The 20,912-nt window shown below is 41.7% G+C and overlaps 1 protein-coding gene across 11 annotated transcripts in view; it reads left to right on the forward strand.

The window, feature by feature from the left end:
- Window positions 1–20,912, forward strand: part of auts2a (activator of transcription and developmental regulator AUTS2 a) — a 940,688-nt gene that overhangs the window by 873,232 nt on the left and 46,544 nt on the right. For 7 of the 11 annotated variants that reach the window (XM_052035563.1, XM_052035562.1, XM_052035568.1 and 4 more), the window contains 4 exons: window positions 10,333–11,011; window positions 14,739–14,992; window positions 18,128–18,363; window positions 20,032–20,076. In XM_052035563.1, the coding sequence (XP_051891523.1) occupies window positions 10,333–11,011; window positions 14,739–14,992; window positions 18,128–18,363; window positions 20,032–20,076 (1,214 nt within the window). The remainder of the gene's footprint in view (window positions 1–10,332; window positions 11,012–14,738; window positions 14,993–18,127; window positions 18,364–20,031; window positions 20,077–20,912) is intronic. The other 4 variants (XM_052035565.1, XM_052035574.1, XM_052035564.1 and 1 more) reach the window with 3 other exon arrangements.

Consider the following 20,912-nt stretch of genomic DNA (forward strand, 5'->3'; position numbering starts at 1 on the left):
TCTCGGAAGCTCAAGTCCTTGTATACTGAAGCCAAACACTTGGGACTACCTTTTTGTTAAAAAAAAAAGTTTGCTGACACTTGTCTCTTTATATTTCTTGATATGAGTCATTTGGCGCTGCATTTGGGAGCTGGCTGACCTAGGTGGTGAATAATGCCATGTCTGTACCGATTACATCATATGGTCAGCTAAGGTAGGACTTGCAGGGTGCAGGGAGGACAGGTTCGCTTGATATTGTATCAGGTGAGTCGATAGTTATCCTTGTCCCTCCACACTGACAGATCACTTGCTCCTGGAAGGGCGAGGAAGGCTCCGTTGTCACAAGGGTTTAAAGAGGCAACCACTTTTATTGAGTCATCAGGGGCCTAGTGAAGATGCACCTTTACTTTGTACAAGATACAGTCAAGACAATATGTGACCTTTGTTACCAGTTAGCCATCTAAAAACTGGCCCTGTTTAACACTTGCATTACAGTCCAAAAAATATAGTGCAATAAAGTCCAGACAGAACCAAATCATGACTGTTCTCTTTTTGTTAATATGGTGGAATCTCCAGTGGAATTTTCTGGTACTTTTCTGACTTAAGCGCATGAAGGACTAAATGTGCCACCATATGGGAAGAAAGAAATGGCTCATCCCTTGGTTTATAATTGAAGAGAGAGTACACTATGGAAAAAAGCCACTGCATCTTGTTCCATTCTCTGATTCTTTCCCCTTATTCCTGAATCTTTATTTCTCTTCCAAATATTTTTCCAATTCCTTTTTGAAAGTTACCAATAAATTCATATTTATCATCCTGTTATTCCAAATCCTAACTATTCATTCCATTAGCAAAATGTTATTCCTTCCATTGCATCTGATTCATTCCCCATTCACCTTGAATTCATGCCCTTTCATTGTCAACTCTGAAGCTGTTATAAACAGTCCTTCATTATTCTATCTAAATCTCTTATGATTTTAAATACCTCTATCTCATTTCCTCACCACCTTCTAAGAGCAACCCCAGCTTCTCCAGTTTGTAACTTTAATCCCAATCTAGTCACTTTCCTTTGTTCCCCCTCCAAAGCCTTCATATTCTTCTTAAGAGCGGTGGCCAGAATTGAACAAAAGCTCTGGTTGAAGCCAAACTAGTGCTTTACATAGCCACAATATTCTGCTTTGTGACTACAATAAATCTGAAATAAAAACAGGAAATACTGGGAACATTCAGTGATCAGGCAAGGTCTCTAGAGAAACAAAGTTAGCTGCCTAGTAATTCCTTTGCACAACTCCAAAGAAAAAGTGTTCTGCAGATGAAAATTGGCTTAACTGAGAATAGAACAACATTGTATTAATTTCAGGGATCATGGCGCCTGCATGGGAAACTTGACTCCTAATTATTTTGTGGGATTTTAATTTGTTTTCTTTATTCATTGTTTGGAATTAGGTGTTGGTTGCAAGACCAGTATTTATCGCCCATCCCCAATTTGCCTTTTAACTGACTGGTTGCTGTGCCATTTCAGGGGATGTTTATGAGTTATCCACAATGGTTGGTCTGGAGTTCCACATTAGCCTGACTGGCTAAGGATGCTCTGAAGGACATTAGTGAAGCAGAGATCTTTTGTGTAGGGTTAGCATAACTGAAGCATTTGAGAGGACGGACCTTTCACCTAATATTGGCAAGAGAAGGTCCTCTGTCAGCCTTGCCACTACTTCATACTGTCCTCCAACAATGAAGGTTCAAGGCAAGGCTCTGGAAAATATGGACCACTGCGCATCTCAGAAGCCTTACTGAAGACGAACCATGATGATTAAAATCACCATCACCATAAAAGTACCAGCACAGTTTTTGGTTCTTTGAGGAAATTGATGTTTGAAGATTAAAACCTCAAACCTACACAAGAGTCATAGTCAAAGTTGAGTTTATTGTCATATGCACAAGTACATGTATGCACAGATGCAATGAAAATCTTACTTGCAGCAGTTTTACAGGCACACAGCATCATCTAAGTAGCATTCATGGGAATAACATAAATTAAAAATTATGCACAATTTTTACAAGAAAGTAACACAATTAGAAGAAAAAAAAAAGTCCATTTTAGCGCAAAGTGACCAGAGCGGTCATACTTTTGATAAACTTTAGTAGTGGTTAGAATGTTACCACTTGGTTCAACAACCGAATGGTTGAAGGGAAGTAGCTGTTCTTGAACTTGGTGGTGTGGGACTTCAGGCTTCTGTACCTCCTGCCCATTGGTAGCTGCAAGAAGATGGAATGGCCCGGATGGTGGGGATCTTTGATGATGGATGTTGATGATAGTCCACTGAGCAGCAATGATCCCTGATCCCTGATCCCCCATGTGCTTCTAAGACCTGGATTAACCACAGCAGGCTCTCAGTTGAAAGATACCACCGATGCAGGCTCTGCAAAATCATCCAAATCCACTGGAAGGAGAAGGGAACAAACATCAGTGACGTCGCCAAAGTCAACACCACCACCAATGAGATCCTTGTTATACTCAGTCAGTGCTGATGGATAGGCCATGTCATTCACATGCCCAATACCAGATTCCCAAAATAGTTAGACCAATAAACAGTCTGCTGGAGGAATTCAGCAGGTCGATTAAGATCTGTGAATGTTGATAATTCCTTTCCTCCCACAGATGCTGCCCGACCCGCTGAGTTCCTCCAGCAGATTGTGTGTTGCTCTAGATTCCAGCATCTGCAGTCTCTTGTGTCCCAAAATAGTTACTTTATTCCACTCCCCATCCCAGGAACAGATGATAAGGTGGACGGAAGAAAACCTTCAAGGATGTGCACAGAGCCTCTTTGAAGTTGCAACAAGCCCACTGCCTCCTGGGGATCTCTGGCCTATGACAGCTCAAAGTGGAGATGGAGCATTTGGGATGGTATTGAGAGCCTTGAGTCTACACATCAGGAGCAGACAGAAGCCCAACGTAAAGGGCAAAAGGAACGCATCACCTCACAAACAATGCACCTGCCTGCTCCATCAGTGGAAGAGACTGTGATTCTCACCTTGGCCTCATCAGTCATCCAAAACCTATACAATTGGAGTGAGTATAAGTCTTCATACTGAGAGACTGTCTATGAAGAAGCATAACTGTCAGGCTATTTTCCTCTCATGCCTCGATTTGTAAAGCCCCAAATTCCATTAATTGTTTTGATAAAACTGATTTGTGTGTGGCCCTTTGTCAGGGCAGTGTGATTTGGTTGTGGAGGAAGAGATAGCACCATGAGAATGCAACACAAATGCACTTCATTGCTGCTTCACAAGTGGTAATGATGGCTTGGGAGGACATGGTATGGAACCAACCTTCACATATGCGTCAGCCTTCAAAGATGGGTTTGACTATAGTAAAGCTGAAGGAGTTGGCACAGAAAGGTGAACGTCCAGAAGTCTGTCTGCTGTAGGCAAGCACAGAACCAATATTTGTAGAAATCAGAGTTGAGAGGTTGCCAGTGCCCCACTGAAGTACTTACTTGATACAAAATCTGGTTTGCAGCCACATCCTGGAGGGCAGTATTTAAACACCGGAGGTATTTAACACCACAGCAGAACAGACTTTTCATTCTTGAACTTCCTGTTATGAAATGGAGCACCTCAACCATGTGGTCAACTGAAGATTTAATGTTGGATCCTTGTATTTGATCTAAAACTGAGCCAGGAATCTAAACATTTTTTTCAACCATTGTTTATCTAACATTGAAAAAGTAGCAGTCAGACCAGTTTATTTTTCTACCTGGAGTTAAACTTCCCCAAGATATTTTGGTCCAAGTCTGCGCACGTTGCACTTTGCATTCCTACTGGAAAGGCCAAAGGAGCTTATCCATGCTTTGAAACATCTGTTCAACCCAGTTTTGCTTTGTTAACCACGCAGTTGCAAGGCATTCTTACCCACTGTTGCTTGGAAAGTGTCCAAGCTATTGTGTGGTGACTTTCGCAATATCCTCTCCCCTTTTCTACTTTCTTGACCAACAAAAGGAAATGCTTGTGGAGGTGAACTTTACTCCATGAATAAAATCACCACATCTGTGTTAATGAACAAGTCTGGGGTTATCTCGTGATCCAGAAGCAGTGGGTGCTCATGCTTTCTGCAGGTATAGCCAGCAAGGACAGGCCAGGTTTAAAATGTCATCTCTCCAACCAAGGAGAGGTTTCATATGAATTATCTCATCTGAGTCGTTCTGCCTCTAAATGGGATAAAACAATGAATAGCAGCTTCAAATAGGAAATGGGCTCATGATGCGCAGTAGTGATGAGAACACTAGACACGCAACCACCAAAGGCAGTGTAGTATCTTTATAGATGTACCAACTAAGATATTTCTATTTGCAGAGGCCTCTAAAGTATTTCTAAGCAATTCTCTTAGATGAACACAGAAAATGACTTACAAAACACTGATGCCTTTATTTTCTGCAGATGTATGCTTGATTTTAGGCATTCTTTGACAGCGCAAAGTACTTCTTGGTCAGGCATATCATAAGTCATGCAGGATACTGCTCCATCCAATTGATTCTAAATAATATTCCCAAGATTCTTCAATATTGTAGTCAAAGAGAACATTTCCTTTCAGAGCACTCATAGGTACACTGGATACAATGGATCTCCTTGTTGTTGAGTTGTTTGCACTCTTGCCACTGAATTCATAGGTCATGAGTGTAGTTCCCAGTCCAAAGACTGTACATGCTCCAGTGCAATACAGAAGGGTTGCTGCACTGTCAAAGGCGCCTTTGTTTTGGGTGGGATATTAATCTGAGTTCCCGTCTGCTCTTTCAGTTGAACTTAAAAGATCACAAACAGGAGAGTTGTCCCTGGTATCTTGGCCCATATTTGTTGCTCAATGAACATCACTGAAAATAGAATATAAGGTTTGTGGGAGGTTACTATGCATAAATTGGATACTCAGTCTCCAACATTGCAACACTTCAAAAGTAAAGGGGCTTTGAGACAATCTGCAATCAGGAAAACACTGTGTAAATACAAGTCTGTCATATGGTCTCTTCAGTGAATTTATTTGTCACTTTGTGGTCAGTTTTTTACTGAAGACTATGAGACCTAGAAAGCTAGGTTGAGAATATCTAAACCAAATCTTGTGGTATTAATGGGAGGTGACTTTAAGACCATTTAATATGGGTTGGATATGAACCTTATACAGCATTATACTGTTTTGCTTTCAGAACAATACTAAAATGTTCTCTCAAAATAACAGTGAAGAAATCCAAACAAAGTTGTATGCTTGGTTCACTAATGTTAGCCAGTCACCACGAGTATTTGTACACTTTGGTTATAGAGAGTGAGTCAAGTGACTGTCTGTTGACTGCATTGGTTAATGTTTATTTTTGGAGTTAACTGTGCTGGTTTATGTTGGCCAAGGCTTTGGTTGAACCTTTGTGGATTGAAGAATGTGAGATATTTGTACTTTTAGTATGAAAGGCTTATGAAGGAAAGCATGTTAACCATGTTTATGTTGACAGACTGGCTCATAAATACTGTGGTTGGATCGTAAAAATATTGCATATTGATAGGAGCTGGCACCATGAATCTCTTCGCATTCCAGCTTGACTGAATGCTGAATTGAGGAATACCATGTGGGAGGTTTTCCCCACTCGTTAATGTTATTTGCTAATTTCATGCCTTCTCTTCCGCCTCCAAACATTTTAATTCCTCATGGTTTATAAAGTGGAAACATCCTCTGTTAACCCAATAGCCATGATTAACATGAGTATGAAAGACCACTTTAACGTTTGCTCTGCAATTCCCTGGTTCACTCTTTCACCTCTACCAATCACTCCACTTCTCACAGAACTTTCTATGCAACTGAGGGTGAATCAACATCTGCCATTTTATCCCTTTTTCATCATCCAGGGCCCTAAACATCCTTTCCTGGTGAAGCAGCAGTTCACTTGCACTTTTCTTCAACTTAGTATGTTGCATTCAGTGTGTACGATACGGTCTCTTCTGCACTGGAGAAACCAATTGCAGATCAATTGACTGCTTTGCAGAGTACTTCAGTTCAGTCCACAAGGTTGACCCTGAGCTTCAAGTTGTCTGCCACTTTAATTCTCCATCTCATTCCCTCTCTTGATCTATCTTCCAAGCCATCCTACACTGCTCCAGTAATGCCCAATGTAAGCCTAAGGAGCACTTCTTATTTCATCTGAGTGCATTACAGTCTTCAAATCTAACAATTCCAGAAAATTTGTGGCTTAACTTCCATATTTCAACTTGTTTCCTCATTTCTCTTCTGCCTGTAATCGCCTATTTTTAAAGAAATTGTTACCTTGATAACTCCACACCTATTACAGACATTGCCTCACAATTGTCACTCCACCCATCTGCTTTTTGCAACGTTAAATGTGGTTCCTTTCTCACTTTTCCGGTTTTGACAAAGGACGATTGATCTGACACAGTAACTCTGCCTCCCTCTCCACTGATGTTGCTTGACCCACTAAGTGCTTCCAACATTTACTGTTTCAGGTTTCCAACATCTGCTATTTTTTTGCTTCATTAAGCATTACTGGCAGTGTTGCTGTCAGGAACCTCACTTGAGCCTCTGCTCTCCCCACTGCTGTGAGCTGTTTTCTGGGAACCTGGTTGTGATTCCCTGGTCTGCCCAACATCAGCCCATGCAGGCAGCCTCTGTACATTGCCTTGATGGCTCACTGCACACCAAACCTTGCGGTGATGAGATCGCCATTCCCTTGCTGTGGGAGTATCAGCAAAGGGTGTAGGTTCATGCCAGGTTCCTGGTACAGCAGCATACAGCCTGAGCAGATGTCTTTTTATAAAGTTCAGAGGCATATGTACCTGACTCCAGGACCAAGCTCGCTATAACAAATCAGTGCTCTGCAGGGTAACACTGAAGAGGGCTACCAATGTAATTCATTACTGTTTGAGGTGCAGAGACTTCGACCCTTTCCCTTATCATTCCACACTGCATTTTTTCATAAATGGAGGGATTTGCAAGAATTACCTGGAAAGTGGACCCCTCAATGACCAACTTTATATTTAAACTATGCTTAAAAAGTGTTTTACACATGTTTTGAAGTGTTTGTACCCAGTTCTGGCAGAAGTCCCATGCAATGGGGAATTGGACAGGGCATTTCCTTTCACAGTTCAACGTAGTGCTGGTGTCACTTACCCACTGTATTTCTTGCAGGTCCTAAGCCTATCAAGTGCACAGCACCATTGACTACTTATTGACTGAAATTGGATCAAAGTTCAACAAGGAATACATTACATTGAAAGTGAAACGTGTGGTTTAGTGAATCTCTGCTGGGACATTGTTTTCATATTTTATTAATCCTGCCCCTGCCACCACCAGTCATTTCAATGGATTATAAATCTCTTTGTCAGGAGTCATGAGCACTGATATTTTTGGTCCATAGTTGCCTAGAGCTACGTCCCAATGCTGCATCTGTCCACAGTGCTTGGGACTGCCAATAACAGAGTGAAGTTTACCCTCTCCATGAGTCAGGTGTGGCCGCCAAGGAGGAATTTCTTCAACCATGCCTCCCAGAAGGCAGCAGGGCAGATTGTTGCATCTGCCATCTATTACCATGCAAATCAACATTCAGTGCTTCTTAAAGGGTGAAAACCACAATAAGATTCCTTAAAGCAAGGATGCCCGATTTCTAGATTTCTTTTTGGTGACCCCTCCTCCTTCACCACCACCCCCCCCCCCCAGTTTAGTTATGGCAAACACAGAGCCCAGTTAGCACCCCAAAAATCTAATTTCTAGACAAATGTACATCCATGCACTCTAATCCCTCATTCCTCTGCCAAAGGAAGGGATTGTCCTTCATGCCTGGACACTACCCCAGAGAGGAATAGACACTGCCTCCTACTGGAGAAAAGCAGCATTTCTCTGATGGAATAAAATGGGTTATCCCACCCTACAGCAACTCTGCCACTTATTGGTTCATATCGTTGCTTTCCCTGTAGCCCAAGCTGTTTAGACAGCTGCAAACGTTGATTTGCTCTGCTGCGTAATGTGCTATTAACCAACCAAAGGGGCACTTTATTGAGAATGAAAGTAAAGGCCTTCTTAACATAAGGCTAATTTGCATATTTTGCCTTCAGAGTCAGAAAGCTGACAAATTGATTCTTTGGGGATATTGAATGTGCATTATATTTATTCAAATGAACCCTTTTGGGATACTAAATACGCATTACATGTCATTTTCTAACCCTTGAGGCCTAATTAAGTTGAGCATACGATGCATTACTTCATAATTTTAGAATAACTGGCTTTAAAAGTTTGTCACTCCAGCTTAGGGGTAACACAAATGGCAAATAAGATAGCTTTAGTGTAATATTTAACAGGTCTGTCACTACCAATTGCTTTTGTAGTTGCATTTTATCAGTAGAGAAAATGCACTTGTGATAAGAACTTAATATATGTAGTCAGAATATTACCAATGTTTGCCATTTGCAAATCTGTCACCACTCAATACTGACATTGCCCATACATGATTCAGTTGATTCTTTTTCTTTTATCTCTGGAGGAACACATTCTCTGGTCCTGAAAGTTTCAAGAATTTTCCCCAAGTTCTCCAACTTCAAGTTCCTAGTCCATGTTTTTGAACAAGAAATTCATGCAGAAAGTTCTGGGAATACAAATGTAACTTTCAAGCTGCAGCCTACTTTATTGAATCAGTGACTGGAGAATTAATCCTAAAATTAGCAAAATGATCTGCAAAGCAAATATCAGAACACAACCCACGTGTGACCAGTTCTTGGAGATTTGGTCAACTTTTGCAAAGCAAAGAGCATTAAGGTGTAATAAGAAAAATTGTAATTCAAAGAGAGAACACCCAAGGCAATTTTACTAACTGTGGTATTGTTCTGCCTGGTAACAATGTCAGCTATTAAGAAATTCCTTCAATGGGAATGCAGAGCTCAGAGCAGCTCATGAGGTTCCTACAACTTGGAGTTTATGTGAATGCATTCCTCATGTGGAAGGTTGTGTGAGTGATGCCACCCCCAAACTTTTTCCTCACCCATATTTTGAAACGACAATTTTCAGGAAGTTGTGAGATGTGTCACCAAATTTCACAGGTCCACTGATAGACATAACTTTATTACTTTTCAGTTTTTCCATTGTCTGTTGATATTTTACAATGTTTTTTTAAAATCTCTTCCCCCTTTATTAAGGGTATTAACCCTCTTCTGGGTATGATTCCACAGATTATAAATTTAGACTTGATGTAGATCAAGTCCTGTATGGTTTAATTACTCCCTGCCTGAGAGCTGTTGAACTGTTAGGTGAAGTGCCACTTGGTATTAAACAATATTCCTACTGAAGTGATGAATATTCATCCCAATACTGTCTTAAATTTAGCATAGACCAAACATTTGCAATGTTGATTTAAACATTGCTAGTATGCAAGTATGTTGCCAGATTGCTCAGTCAGATAATCTGCAGAGGAAATACGAAAGTAAAATAAACTTGTAAAATAAAGGTTAGATCAAAGACTGTTCTTTGTTGCTGTTTTGTTTCAGGACTACATGCTTGCAAATTTCACTGGCTGATCCTATGACAAGGATTGGCCAATGATATTTACAACCATGCAAACCCAGAGGGCTGCCTCTGTGTGCAGTTTAGTGCTGTCTGCTTGACACATTCCAACCGAATGCCTGTGAGCACCCAATTTTGTCAGCATGGACTGCAGGCTATTCGTCTTGAGGACTTGGCTGTTGACGTCATGTTTGTCCCAAGTAACAAGGATTTTTCTGTGATCGTGAAGGTGGAAGCTGTTCAGCCCCTGCACTGGCTTTGAGCATGTGACCCAACTTTCATATCCATCATGTGTGAAAGGCCCAAGCTTGAATAGGTGGTTAGCTTGTTGCTCCGGACATGTGCAGTTAACTTCCCAAAGGTAAGTGGGGATTTTCTGATGTGCTTGTCATTGCCCAGTTTTACTGTGTTGGCAGCATTTTGATGTAGGTGTTCAGAGAAGGACGAGCATGTTGCTAGAGGACACCCTTCTTTTTTGCTTCATGTCCTTCAGCTCAGCGAATCAGAGGTCGATTGCTCTTTTCAACCCTAGGAACACTGACCAATGAGAGAGAAGCAGAGGAGAGAGAATGCATTTTTGTTACATTTTCCCTGAGAACAAAGACTTGTTTCATAGATTCAACCAATCATTTTAATTTTTCTTTAGTTATTTTTTACATTTTGATCACTACATGGCTTTCAAATACCATAAAAGTGGGTTGCAAACCAAAATAGGTCATACCCGCATGTGCATACATTCATTCATCAGATTTCTATTGTAAAGAGTTAATTGAAAAGATGCATCTTATATTTTTTTCTTTCTGTTCTCTCTACAGTTACTGACTTCAGTGTCAGTGCACTAACAACAAATGACACCCGAGAAGCAAGAGGACCGAATGTCCCCAAGATATCAGGGTTAGAACGAAGTCAGGAGAAAAGCCAGGAAGGTTCCAAAGACCAGCTGCTCGTGCTTGCCGTGGCTAAGGAGCCTGCTCCCCAGGCTCAGAACCCACCTCAACCCCAGTCCCTGTCCCTGTCCCAAACCCAGTCCCAATCCCAAACCCAAACCCAATCCCAATCCCAAATAAAACTGTGCTCTCCACTTCCTGTGCAGAACCAGCTTACACAGATTCCACCCCTTTCACAGCCAAAGGCTCCACCACCATCCCAGGCTCAAGCCCAAACCCAGTCGCAGCCCCTCCCTCCGTCCCAGCCCCTCCTTCCGTCCCAGCCCCTCCTTCCGTCCCAGCCTCTCCTTCCATCCCAATCTGTACCTGTCCCTCAAACCCAACCCCAGGCCCAACCACAACCCCAATCCATATCTCAGCCCCCAAATCAAGTCCAGGCTCAAACACCCCAGCACCAGCCTCAAACTCCCCAGCATCAGCCTCACCCTCAGCCACCATCTCCTGCTCAGCCAGTTCTTCAAACTCAGCTTCCATCTCGGCCAACATCTCGTAGCCTCCCACAATCTCTCTCTGTCTACAGCAGCAGTCTAAGCCTGAATAGCATAAGGTAAAAACTTGAAATTGTTTTTAACACTTTGTATGTGCTCTGAAGATACTGAAATTCCCTTGAAAAGCTGTAACAACCAAATGTACTGATTTCCAACTTCAACTCACTTTATACTCAGTTTAGTTGAAATGAATGAATGAATTCAGCAGTATGTGCTGTGTGAATATTCCAGTGTGAGGTAATCACATTTGATATGATCGTACATGTTGCACAAGTGAGGAAAATGTTACTTCAAATATAAATTCTGTACAATATAAAAATATTGACATGAACAGTGATGAAAACAGCAAGCTGTCTTAAAAACGGGCAGCGGTAACCAGGACTACTGCATATTGGATACCAAATGCATAATTTGTCGTACTCGATGAATACTTCCCCAGTCTTCTCAAATGAGACAATGCTGTCATTATATTAAAGAGAAGTGTGAAATATTGGAAGGAAAATAAATAGAGAAGTAATATTTGAAAGGTGCTTTTGAAAATAAATAAACCATCAGTCTTGCATGAAACACACCCCAGATTGCTTAAAAAAATAAGGAAGGAAATATCAGAGGCTCTGACCATCATCTTTCAGTCCTGTCCAGCTACAAGCAAGGTACTGAGCAGAAATACTCAGCAGGTCAGGCAGCATCTGTGGAGGGAGAAACAGAGGTAATGTTTCAGGATGGCGACATTTCACCAGAACCTTTCATCAATACAGCTGTTCAACAGAACAGGTTGTTATTTGACTTGTGGAGCTTTGTGAGACTCCATGCTAGGTCCCTTACTTTGAACTTATTCTTAAATGTAGTGGATTTATCCTTAAATTCATGGATGATAGAAAATTTGGCCAGACTAGAAGTTTGTTCAACCATTTCCTCCGCAAAAATGGTGCTGTGCTTAAAGCAAGTTAACCCGAAGTCTAGCAACTTTGCCACATTTTGGTGTGCCTTTTATTCATCAATTTATTGTCTGGTGGGATTTTCATTCTCCCAAGCACTTCCTCTTCCGGTGTAAAACTCCAGAGAAACATGCAAAATTCACTGGTCTGAAAAATAACTTCTCTTATTTACTCAGACAATAGCCAAGTTTTACAGGCCCCATTTCCCTGAACCTGCTATTTAAAGAGGCAGCACTCAAAATTATATTTTTTTGTAAACCAAGATCCCTATCTTCTTTGACCTCAAGTACAACTTCACACATGTGCCTTGACTGTTTTGCCTAAGGAGGTAAAGACAACAGTGGTGATCATCTCCAAGCCTCAGGTTCATTCCAGATTTCTGCTGCTTGTTTCTACCACAACTCATTGCCACATTGGGAAGGTCATCCATACTTCATCTACTTTTCCTTAAGCCCATGGGTGCAGATGCAGTGACACAGACACTTACCTGCTACACAGGCTTCCCCAAAGTGCAGGTATTCAGATACAGTATTGATGTCCTTACTGACTTCTTCCTGGCAACTTCCTGCCTGGAGTGTCTCTGTGGCCTTAGTCAAAAAGAACATGATTTTGTACACTTTTTTACTAGCCTGTCCAAATCTCTGTGAATCCCTTCCCTCAATACAGTATCCGTTCATTAAGTGGCATCACTTCCAGTAACTGGAAGAGTTGCTCGAACGGCAAAGATGCTGGAGGAATGCAGCGGGTCAGGCAGCATCCATGGAAGGGAATGGATTGTCGATGTTTTGGGTCAAGACCCCACTGAGCTCCTCCAGAACCTTGTGTGTTGCTCCTTATTCCAGAATCTGCAGTCTCTTGTGTCTCCAAGTGCTACTTGGATTTTGTCATGACCCTTTAAGAGCTGGCTTCAGAGATCATAGCTGCTCTGCTGCGGGCTGAGAGCTGCGAGAACTTTCAACACATCAGTAGGGAGGGTCATTGTAGGAAACAACAAATCCAGTGTCAATGTAGCACTGCATGGGGAAACCTGACAACACTGCTCTATGAATTTCATAATTGGCTTTCTTGCTCCGCATGCAACTTTAAAAGACAGCATTAGAATGACACTACACTATTTAATGCCTCTTAATTTTCTAGTCTGGTGCCAACCCAACATTACCACTACTGTTTGGAGCCTGTATACATCTCCCACTATTGTTTTCTTCCCCTTAGTATTACTTTGGTCTACCCAAAGTGACTCCAAGTCACCCAAGCTCATACGCTTCCTCACTGCTGAATTACTCTCTTTAACCAACAACACTATCCAACTTCCCTTTCCTGTAGTCTGACATTCCTAAATATTGGATACCCCTGGATATTCAGTTCTCATTCTTGGTTCCCCTGTAGCCATGTCCATGTAATCTCGACTATATCATACCCATTTGCATTTATTTGCATGATTAATCTATTTGCATTATTGCAAATGCTCTCTGCATTATGACACACAGTATTTACACTTGACTTTCTGAAGTCTTTAATCTTCTTAACATTATTTTGCACAGTGGCCTTCTTTGTTTTTGCCCTTGTTTTCTCCATCTTCCATTTTTTGCCTTCCTGTCCTTTGTTTCTATCCTTTCCCTTTCTTCTGTCTCCCTGTACAGGATCCCATTCCCCTGCCATTTTTGCTTGAACTGTCACCAACAGCGCGAGCAAACGTTCTCCTGGTCCTGGTCCTCCCTGTTCTATGATCTCTGATGCCAGTAGGAAAGACGGGAAAGATGATTAAGGAGATAGACTCTTATGTGGCCAAAAGTAGGGCGCTACATAGTTCTGATTATCACATTACAGGAAAGATGTAATTGTACTTGACATGTAGTCAGGAGACATGATGATGTGGCAAGGGCTTGAGAATTATAGCAATGAAGAAAAATTGGTTGGGCTGGAATCGTTTCCTTTGTAAAGTAGGTGGCTTGAAGAGCGACTTTATTGAGGTGTATGACAAGATGAAGGATCCATATCCCTTGGAAGTCAACAACCAGGGGTATTGATGTAAATTAATTAGTGGATGTGTCAGACGGGAAGTGGGGAGAACTCTTTTCACCCAAAGGTTGTTAGTCCTTGGAATATAAACAATAGCACTAGCAGAATATTTCATTGAATTTAAAGAATACTTGGATGTGGACTTTAAAGTGCCATAATCTGCAAGCCTTTTCTGGCTAGAATGAATACAGTGGGGCAAAAGGCCTCAAAAGAAATAATTTGCTCTATATGTGCCATTTTGCCACCTTAAGTATAATTAATAATTGGACTTTACTGCTTGTTGAAACTAAGCTCGATGGGCGATACTTGAACAACTTGACTCCCCAATTCTGTCCTCTTGAATCTCTGGAGTTTCATTTCAAGACAGCAGCCTCCATATGTGGCCAGCTGCTTTTGGCTAGTAGTGAAAGACATCATAACCAAGCCTGATCCAAACACCCACATACTTTTTAGCAGGTCTCACTGATAGCAATCAGGAGTGGGAAATCTGGCTGAAGAAGGCAGTGTGGATTTGACCTTGGCGTCCTCTTGAACCTCCATTTGGTTACCATTTTCTTCAGGCTATATTCACAACTCCCCTTGAAGTGCAACACTGTACTAATGAATTTACTTCTGATTTAAAGAATTATTTAACAATGCATGAATGTGTGTTGGGGGAGAAGAGTCTCATTCGTTACTCGCACGTGACAGGGATTAAAAAGTTGCAGGATCAAGAAATCATAAATGTGAATACCAATGTTACTCGTGCCAATGTTGAGTGGAAATTGTCCATGATGCTTGTTTATGGATGTGATTTGTGCTCTTTGTTTCTCTCCCTCTGTTTTCTCAGCAGCAGCAGAAGCAGCACTCCAGTCAAGCCGCAGGCCCCTCCAGCGCACATCTCCCACCATCCTTCTACTCCAAGCTTTTCCTTGCCTCTGGGGGCCCACAATACTTCACATACCTTCACACCTAGTCTGCAGCCTGCAAACCATTCACATCATCCCACCATGTTTGCCCCACACACAGCTCTGCCACCACCTCCTCCACTGACATCAAGTGCACTTCAGGTTCCAGGACATCCTGCTGGAGCCGGGTATTCTGGTGAGTGACATTCTGCCTAGTGGTCACAGTTCAACAATGCTGATGTTTTGCAACCTGGAACATTAGTCCCGATTTCTCTCCCTTTTTCATTCAAATTCCATTTGTGTCATTACAATCTGTAAACTCCCAAACAAACAAACTGAGAAGTAAAAAACTATTGTCTAAGTATTGGGTAGTTCAAGAATAGATACAGTGCAGTCTTACCCTTAGTATATAAATTCACCACATTTTAAGAACACAAGTTGTATGTTTTTCTGAGTCAGCGGCAGCCTTTAAGAATTTGTTACCTTTCCATGACTGATTACTTAATTTTGAAATGCAATTGGTACGAATTAGTTGATCTGTCAGTCAAAATGTGGAAACTTTGAAATGTTTCTAAAGCTTATTACTAATGAAAGTTGTAACACGTGTATGTCCGTTCCAATAATAGATGATCTTGAATTGGCTGTTGGAGGATGAGGAATATTTCACTCATTTGGTACTACATCCTGAGGTTTATGAAGGTTGATACTTGTACAGAGTTGTCCAAAGGTTGTATGTTTAAATGCAATCAAATGCAGCCTTCCAGAAGCAAGCATTTTGTTGCTGCCATGCTAAGCAGTCCACTTGAATCTTTCCTCTTACTTGCAGGGAGTATTGTGCTCCAATTTAGTGCTGGCAAAGTCCAGCTTGAAACATGAATGCAGATCCATTGCCTGACTTCCACACCTTCCACACCTATGTTAAACACAGGATATATCTTGCTAGGTGAAGATCAGTACGTCGAGGTAATGTGCCATTGGTTATTTCAGCAGTACAAATTGGAAGAATTCCTTTGTGGCAAATCAGACTGTGCTGTCATGAATAATCAGGTATACATGACATGGCAAGGGGCACTTCCTTGTGTTCTGCAATGGTTGCCTTGCATCTGAGACAAACCTTCTGCAGCTGCTTTAATTGTCGGTGCCAGGGAACCAAAAGTTGGTTCTTAGGATACCTTTCGAGTTTCATGGGTGCCACTGACAGTGGCAGTTGCTCGGAGCTGGTGCTGTCAGTTGGGAAATCAAGAGAGGTTAGGGTTTGAAGGATTGTTTGAAATAGCTGTTTAGGAGAGAGAGGACAGCAAATAAGGTAAAGCTTACACACAGGAAGGGTAGCTGGATGGTGAGCAATTCAGTGGGAATGGATTGAAGGGAATGGGAGACTGATGTTGTAAACCAGATATGCTCAGAAAGAGCATAAAGGGAAAACTTAAGGAGACAGCTTGCCACCTGGGGTTCTGGGGAGGCTGGAGTGGTTGTTTGTTTCGATGGACGCGGAACACAGAAAAGGGAGGAGCCAGCTGACATTTTGCTCTCTGCTCACAACTGAGAAGCCTGTGAGTTCCATGTATGTGCTTTTTGGAGGTGAGAGTGAAGGGGACAGGGCAGAGGAGTTCAGGAGGCAATTTGTGGCCAAGAGAAGCATGGCATGATGTGGTCTCCAGGACGGTCCTGAGTGTTGATAGTTTTGGTAAAGAAGGGTGACATCTGATAGTGATTGATGTGATGCTGCCAAAACTGCATAGAAGACTTAGTTTTTATCCAAGCTAGTAATTTGTGATCATACTAGACTTGTAGCTGTAAGTTGGAGATTTGGACTATGCCAGGAAAAATAGAGAAAAAGATGTGATGTTTTAACACCATAAATTGTTAGGTCCTTGTCGGAGGAATACTAAAGTACTCTTCCTATTGAAATAGTGGTTTAAGTTAACTTTCTGTAAAAGACCTCTGTGCTGTGCATTCGATATAATGAGCTCTGATTGGTAATATCAGGTGTCCAGGTCTAACTTTGAGGAAACACATGATCTGTTTATCTCTGCAACAGTTTCAGTCAGGATTGAAATACAATGTCAGTTGTGAGAAATAACTTAGTGTGTTTCTTTTGACCATTTGGGAGTTTTCAGCTTGGTGACAGTTCCTCAGGATCTAGGACCACCTTGCATTTTTCAGATAATCCGCTATTTTTCTGACTGGTAGCTTTAATTTCATCCCCAGCAAAAATGACCTCTTCTGCCAAGCGACAGATTTGTCATTCTTTAGTTTAAACTAAATGTCTTCCAATGTACCCAAACTAACAGACACTGAAGAGAATTCAATGTCAGTTGTATGCAAAGGTGTTAATACATATATTGATGCTACATAATTCTGAGGGGAGATCAGCGGTTTGTTTTACCTTAATGTAAACAACTACGCTGTTCGTTCATAACAGTGTCAGCTGAGAATGCTGGCTTTTCACTCTCCGTGTGAGTGAAGCAGTAACCAAGCTTTGAAAGAAATATCTTCATATCAATTAACTGCATCTATATCTGAAGTTTCACTCAAAGCTCAGAACCAACAATTTGGGAGCTGGAGTTTCCCTGAGTATTCCATAAATTAGATTGAGATAACATCACCATCTGCATGTAGCTTGTCGGATTGATGTCCTGATCTTATTTGGTGACTAAAAATGCATCATGTTCTCAGCGGGTTAGACGAGGCCCTGCAGGACACTTTGCTGCTTTGACTGGGTGTAATTTACTGAGTGTGTTGCCTGGCCACCAAAGTTCATCATGTTTCCTTTTGCAGAGATTTACAATAGGATGACCAGCAGCACTTGGAGAATGATATTAATTCCTGAGTATTCAGTCTTATGCCCTCTGCTCTGCAGTTGCCAGAATGGATGGCATTTTTACTGCAGCAGTAACACACACAGCATTTCAGTTGACCAGGCTGAACTGCTTTCGTTATGTTGTGAAGTAGTTTCTTCCAATGTTCATTGGAATCATGGATATCTATTGATTGGTTTTCACAATTAGTTCAAGTGCTTTGACCAGCTCTAAAGGTGCAGTATACGGTTTTACAATACAGCAAAATATTGTTTTATATTTCCAACTTGCATCCAAATATTTTGCTGATTGTTGACTTAAGTATGCCCAGAAAGCATCAACCCATTTATTTTGTGCTCTTGACCCCCATTGAAAGCGTTATACCTTTGTTAGTCATGTTTTGCTTTCACCAAATTGGGGTAATTGAAAAACAGTTTATAATAAACAAGGATCTTCCATGCATTCTAGATATTGTACTGTTTTATTTGATTAGTGCATGGCTCTTCACAGTGTTTATCTGCCTCCCATAGAACAAGAACTTCTGCGACAAGAGCTGAACACCAGATTTTTGGCCTCGCAGAGTGCTGACCGAGGAGCCTCGCTGGGACCGCCACCCTACATGCGGGCGGAATTTCACCAGCATCAACACCAGCACACCCATCAGCACACCCACCAGCACACGTTTGCGCCATTTCCGCACACCATCCCGCCAACGGCCATCATGCCAACACCTGCACCACCCATGGTGCGTACCCAAGGCAGAAATGTGAGGATAAGTAGAGCACAACAAATCCATTTCCCTTGCTTCACTATGATCCTTGTGAGCCACTGTAATTATTTATTGTCTGCAGACTTAAGCCTGTTTGCACCCACCATTTTGTATGCAATTATAAAATGGATTAGGCCATAAAAACTGTTTCTGTGATGCTAATTAGAGCCATTTACAATGATCACCTTCTTCCTAGCTTTCTTTAACTATTTGTGCTGTCTTGAATTTAAGATTACGGAGCAATGTACTGTGCACCTGGTTGATGGGTCTCTGCCATTCCGAATGAATGTTGGGAATTTGGACGTGCATTGTTCACAGTTTTCTGACCATTGGATTAAGTGGTCAGAAAATCGGCCCAGAATTCCACTCTGTTCCTCTGGTAGTTGGGATGCCCCAGCAGAAAAGTGAGGGCAGAAAGACATGGCAGCCAAATGACAAAGTACAAACATACTTCTTGCGAAGTTTCAATAATGCATGTTCAGTTTCACAATAGATCTTCTGTTTATCAAGGTGCCACTGTTTCAGTGGCATTGGCTGCTACCCTTCTACTTGCACCTTGAGTTTCTCAGCAAGAAAACCCAGGGCTTTTGTGTGTAAATTGCCATTAATTATCTGAATTGGTGGAATCCTGAAGTATTTCAACCCTGGAAGACAAATATAGCAGAGGGCTGGGGTGGTGGAACCAGATATGGACGGGATTTTACTTTATATTTCCCTCAGATTTACCTTCTAGGGTGAATAGAAGCCACTGTAATAGAAGGGATATTCCAAAAAAAATTGGCCAGACCTGCCTTAAAAAGACAGCACTTGCAATGACTTAAAGGTTTTGTGCTTTTGATGGTCTTGTCCTCCTACATAAAGGGGACTGAAGAGTTTATGTACTATATTTCCTTACGACATAGAAGGCGGCCATTTTAGCCCATCAGGTCCATGCCAGCTCACAGAGGAAACCCATCCCCTGCTAATTCTCCCCGTAACCTATTTTCCCCACATTCCCATCAACTCCTCCCAGATTCTACTATTCTCCCCGTAACCTATTTTCCCCACATTCCCATCAACTCCTCCCAGATTCTACTATTCACTTAAATATTTGTGGAAAAATACAGTGGCTAATTAACCTTCCAACCCACACATCTTGGAGAAAACTGGAGCACCCAAGAGAAGCCCATATGGTTCACAGGGAGAACACACAAATTCCACACAGACAGCACCAGAGGTCGAGATTGAATGTGTGTTGCTGGAGCTATGAGGCAGCAGCCCTACATGTTGCACCAATGTGCCAAAAAAAAGGAGAGGAGACAAAACTAAGAATGGAGAACTTTCAAGAGAGAACCTCTTCTCAAATGACCATCTTATACTCAAATTATATTTCTCCACAGAAATTAATGTGTATCCACTCGTAAAACTCCCAGGTGTCATTCAGTGCAGCTTAACCTTATGGTTGTATCCTGTTCTTCCCTGTGACTGAGGAGCTGCCCTTTCTCAGCTAGGCCAGTCTACTTGGTGAGGGACTCAACATGGGAGTCAAAAGTGATGATAATATCTGACAATATAGCTGCAGGTTCGGTGTGATATATTGTTTTCTGCAGAACCTGAGGGCCACAGCAGGAGTGAATGCATATTTACTGACCATAATTTGTTTCACGTGCTTTGATTCCTTTGCAGTTTGACAAATACCCAACAAAAGTCGATCCTTTCTACCGACACAGTGTGAGTGAACTCACCATTACACCAAGCTTGCTCCACCCTTGAAGCACTGTGTTAATTTAAAAATTAGTGTGAGAGCTCTGCCTTTTATAGCTCATGCATCAAAATTTAAGAGAGAATTGAATTGTTAGCAGCTTGTTGGGTTGAACTGATAACTTTTTGTGGATGTGCTCTGTTGGTAATATTTCCAACATAGTTCATAGATGGCTAAGTTCGTTTGGAGGTTGGGTAAAATGTGTTCATTTAAATAACAATATGGCCAAACTCGTACTTTCTGGGGAGTCAGAGTACTTGTTCTAAAAAACAGAAATACTATGGATCCAGTCGATTTAAAAATAATAATAGAACTGTTGAGTAGGTTAGGCGGTTTTTATGGAGAGGGAATGAGGACTCATTTTCAGGTCAATGATCATTCATTACTAAGTACTTGTATTGTTCTGGTCTGTAAAAAAAAAAGAAATTTTTGGTCATTAACATTTTATTGATATCGGAGTTGAACAACATGATGTTGTGGAAAGATTGCATAAATAGAATTTGCTTTCAGTGTTGGGTGAAATCTGAAGGGACATTAATGCTAAGCTCTTGTAGATTAATTTTGACTTTTCCCCTTCCTCTCAGACCACCTAACGCACATGGTATAGAGAGTGTGGAGAGGGGTCAGGTACTTGCACAAGGGCATGTGGAAGATGGGATTCAGCTGGTGTTGCAGTGTGGGCAGGAGAGATGCAGTGCGGGCAGGAGAGATGCAGTGCGGGCAGGAGAGATGCAGTGCGGGCAGGAGAGATGCAGTGCGGGCAGGAGAGATGCAGTGCTGCCTGATTTGACAGCTGAGATCCAAA

Source organism: Pristis pectinata, chromosome 21 (genome assembly GCF_009764475.1).
Source record: "Pristis pectinata isolate sPriPec2 chromosome 21, sPriPec2.1.pri, whole genome shotgun sequence".
In the NCBI taxonomy this organism is placed as follows: Eukaryota; Metazoa; Chordata; class Chondrichthyes; order Rhinopristiformes; family Pristidae; genus Pristis; species Pristis pectinata.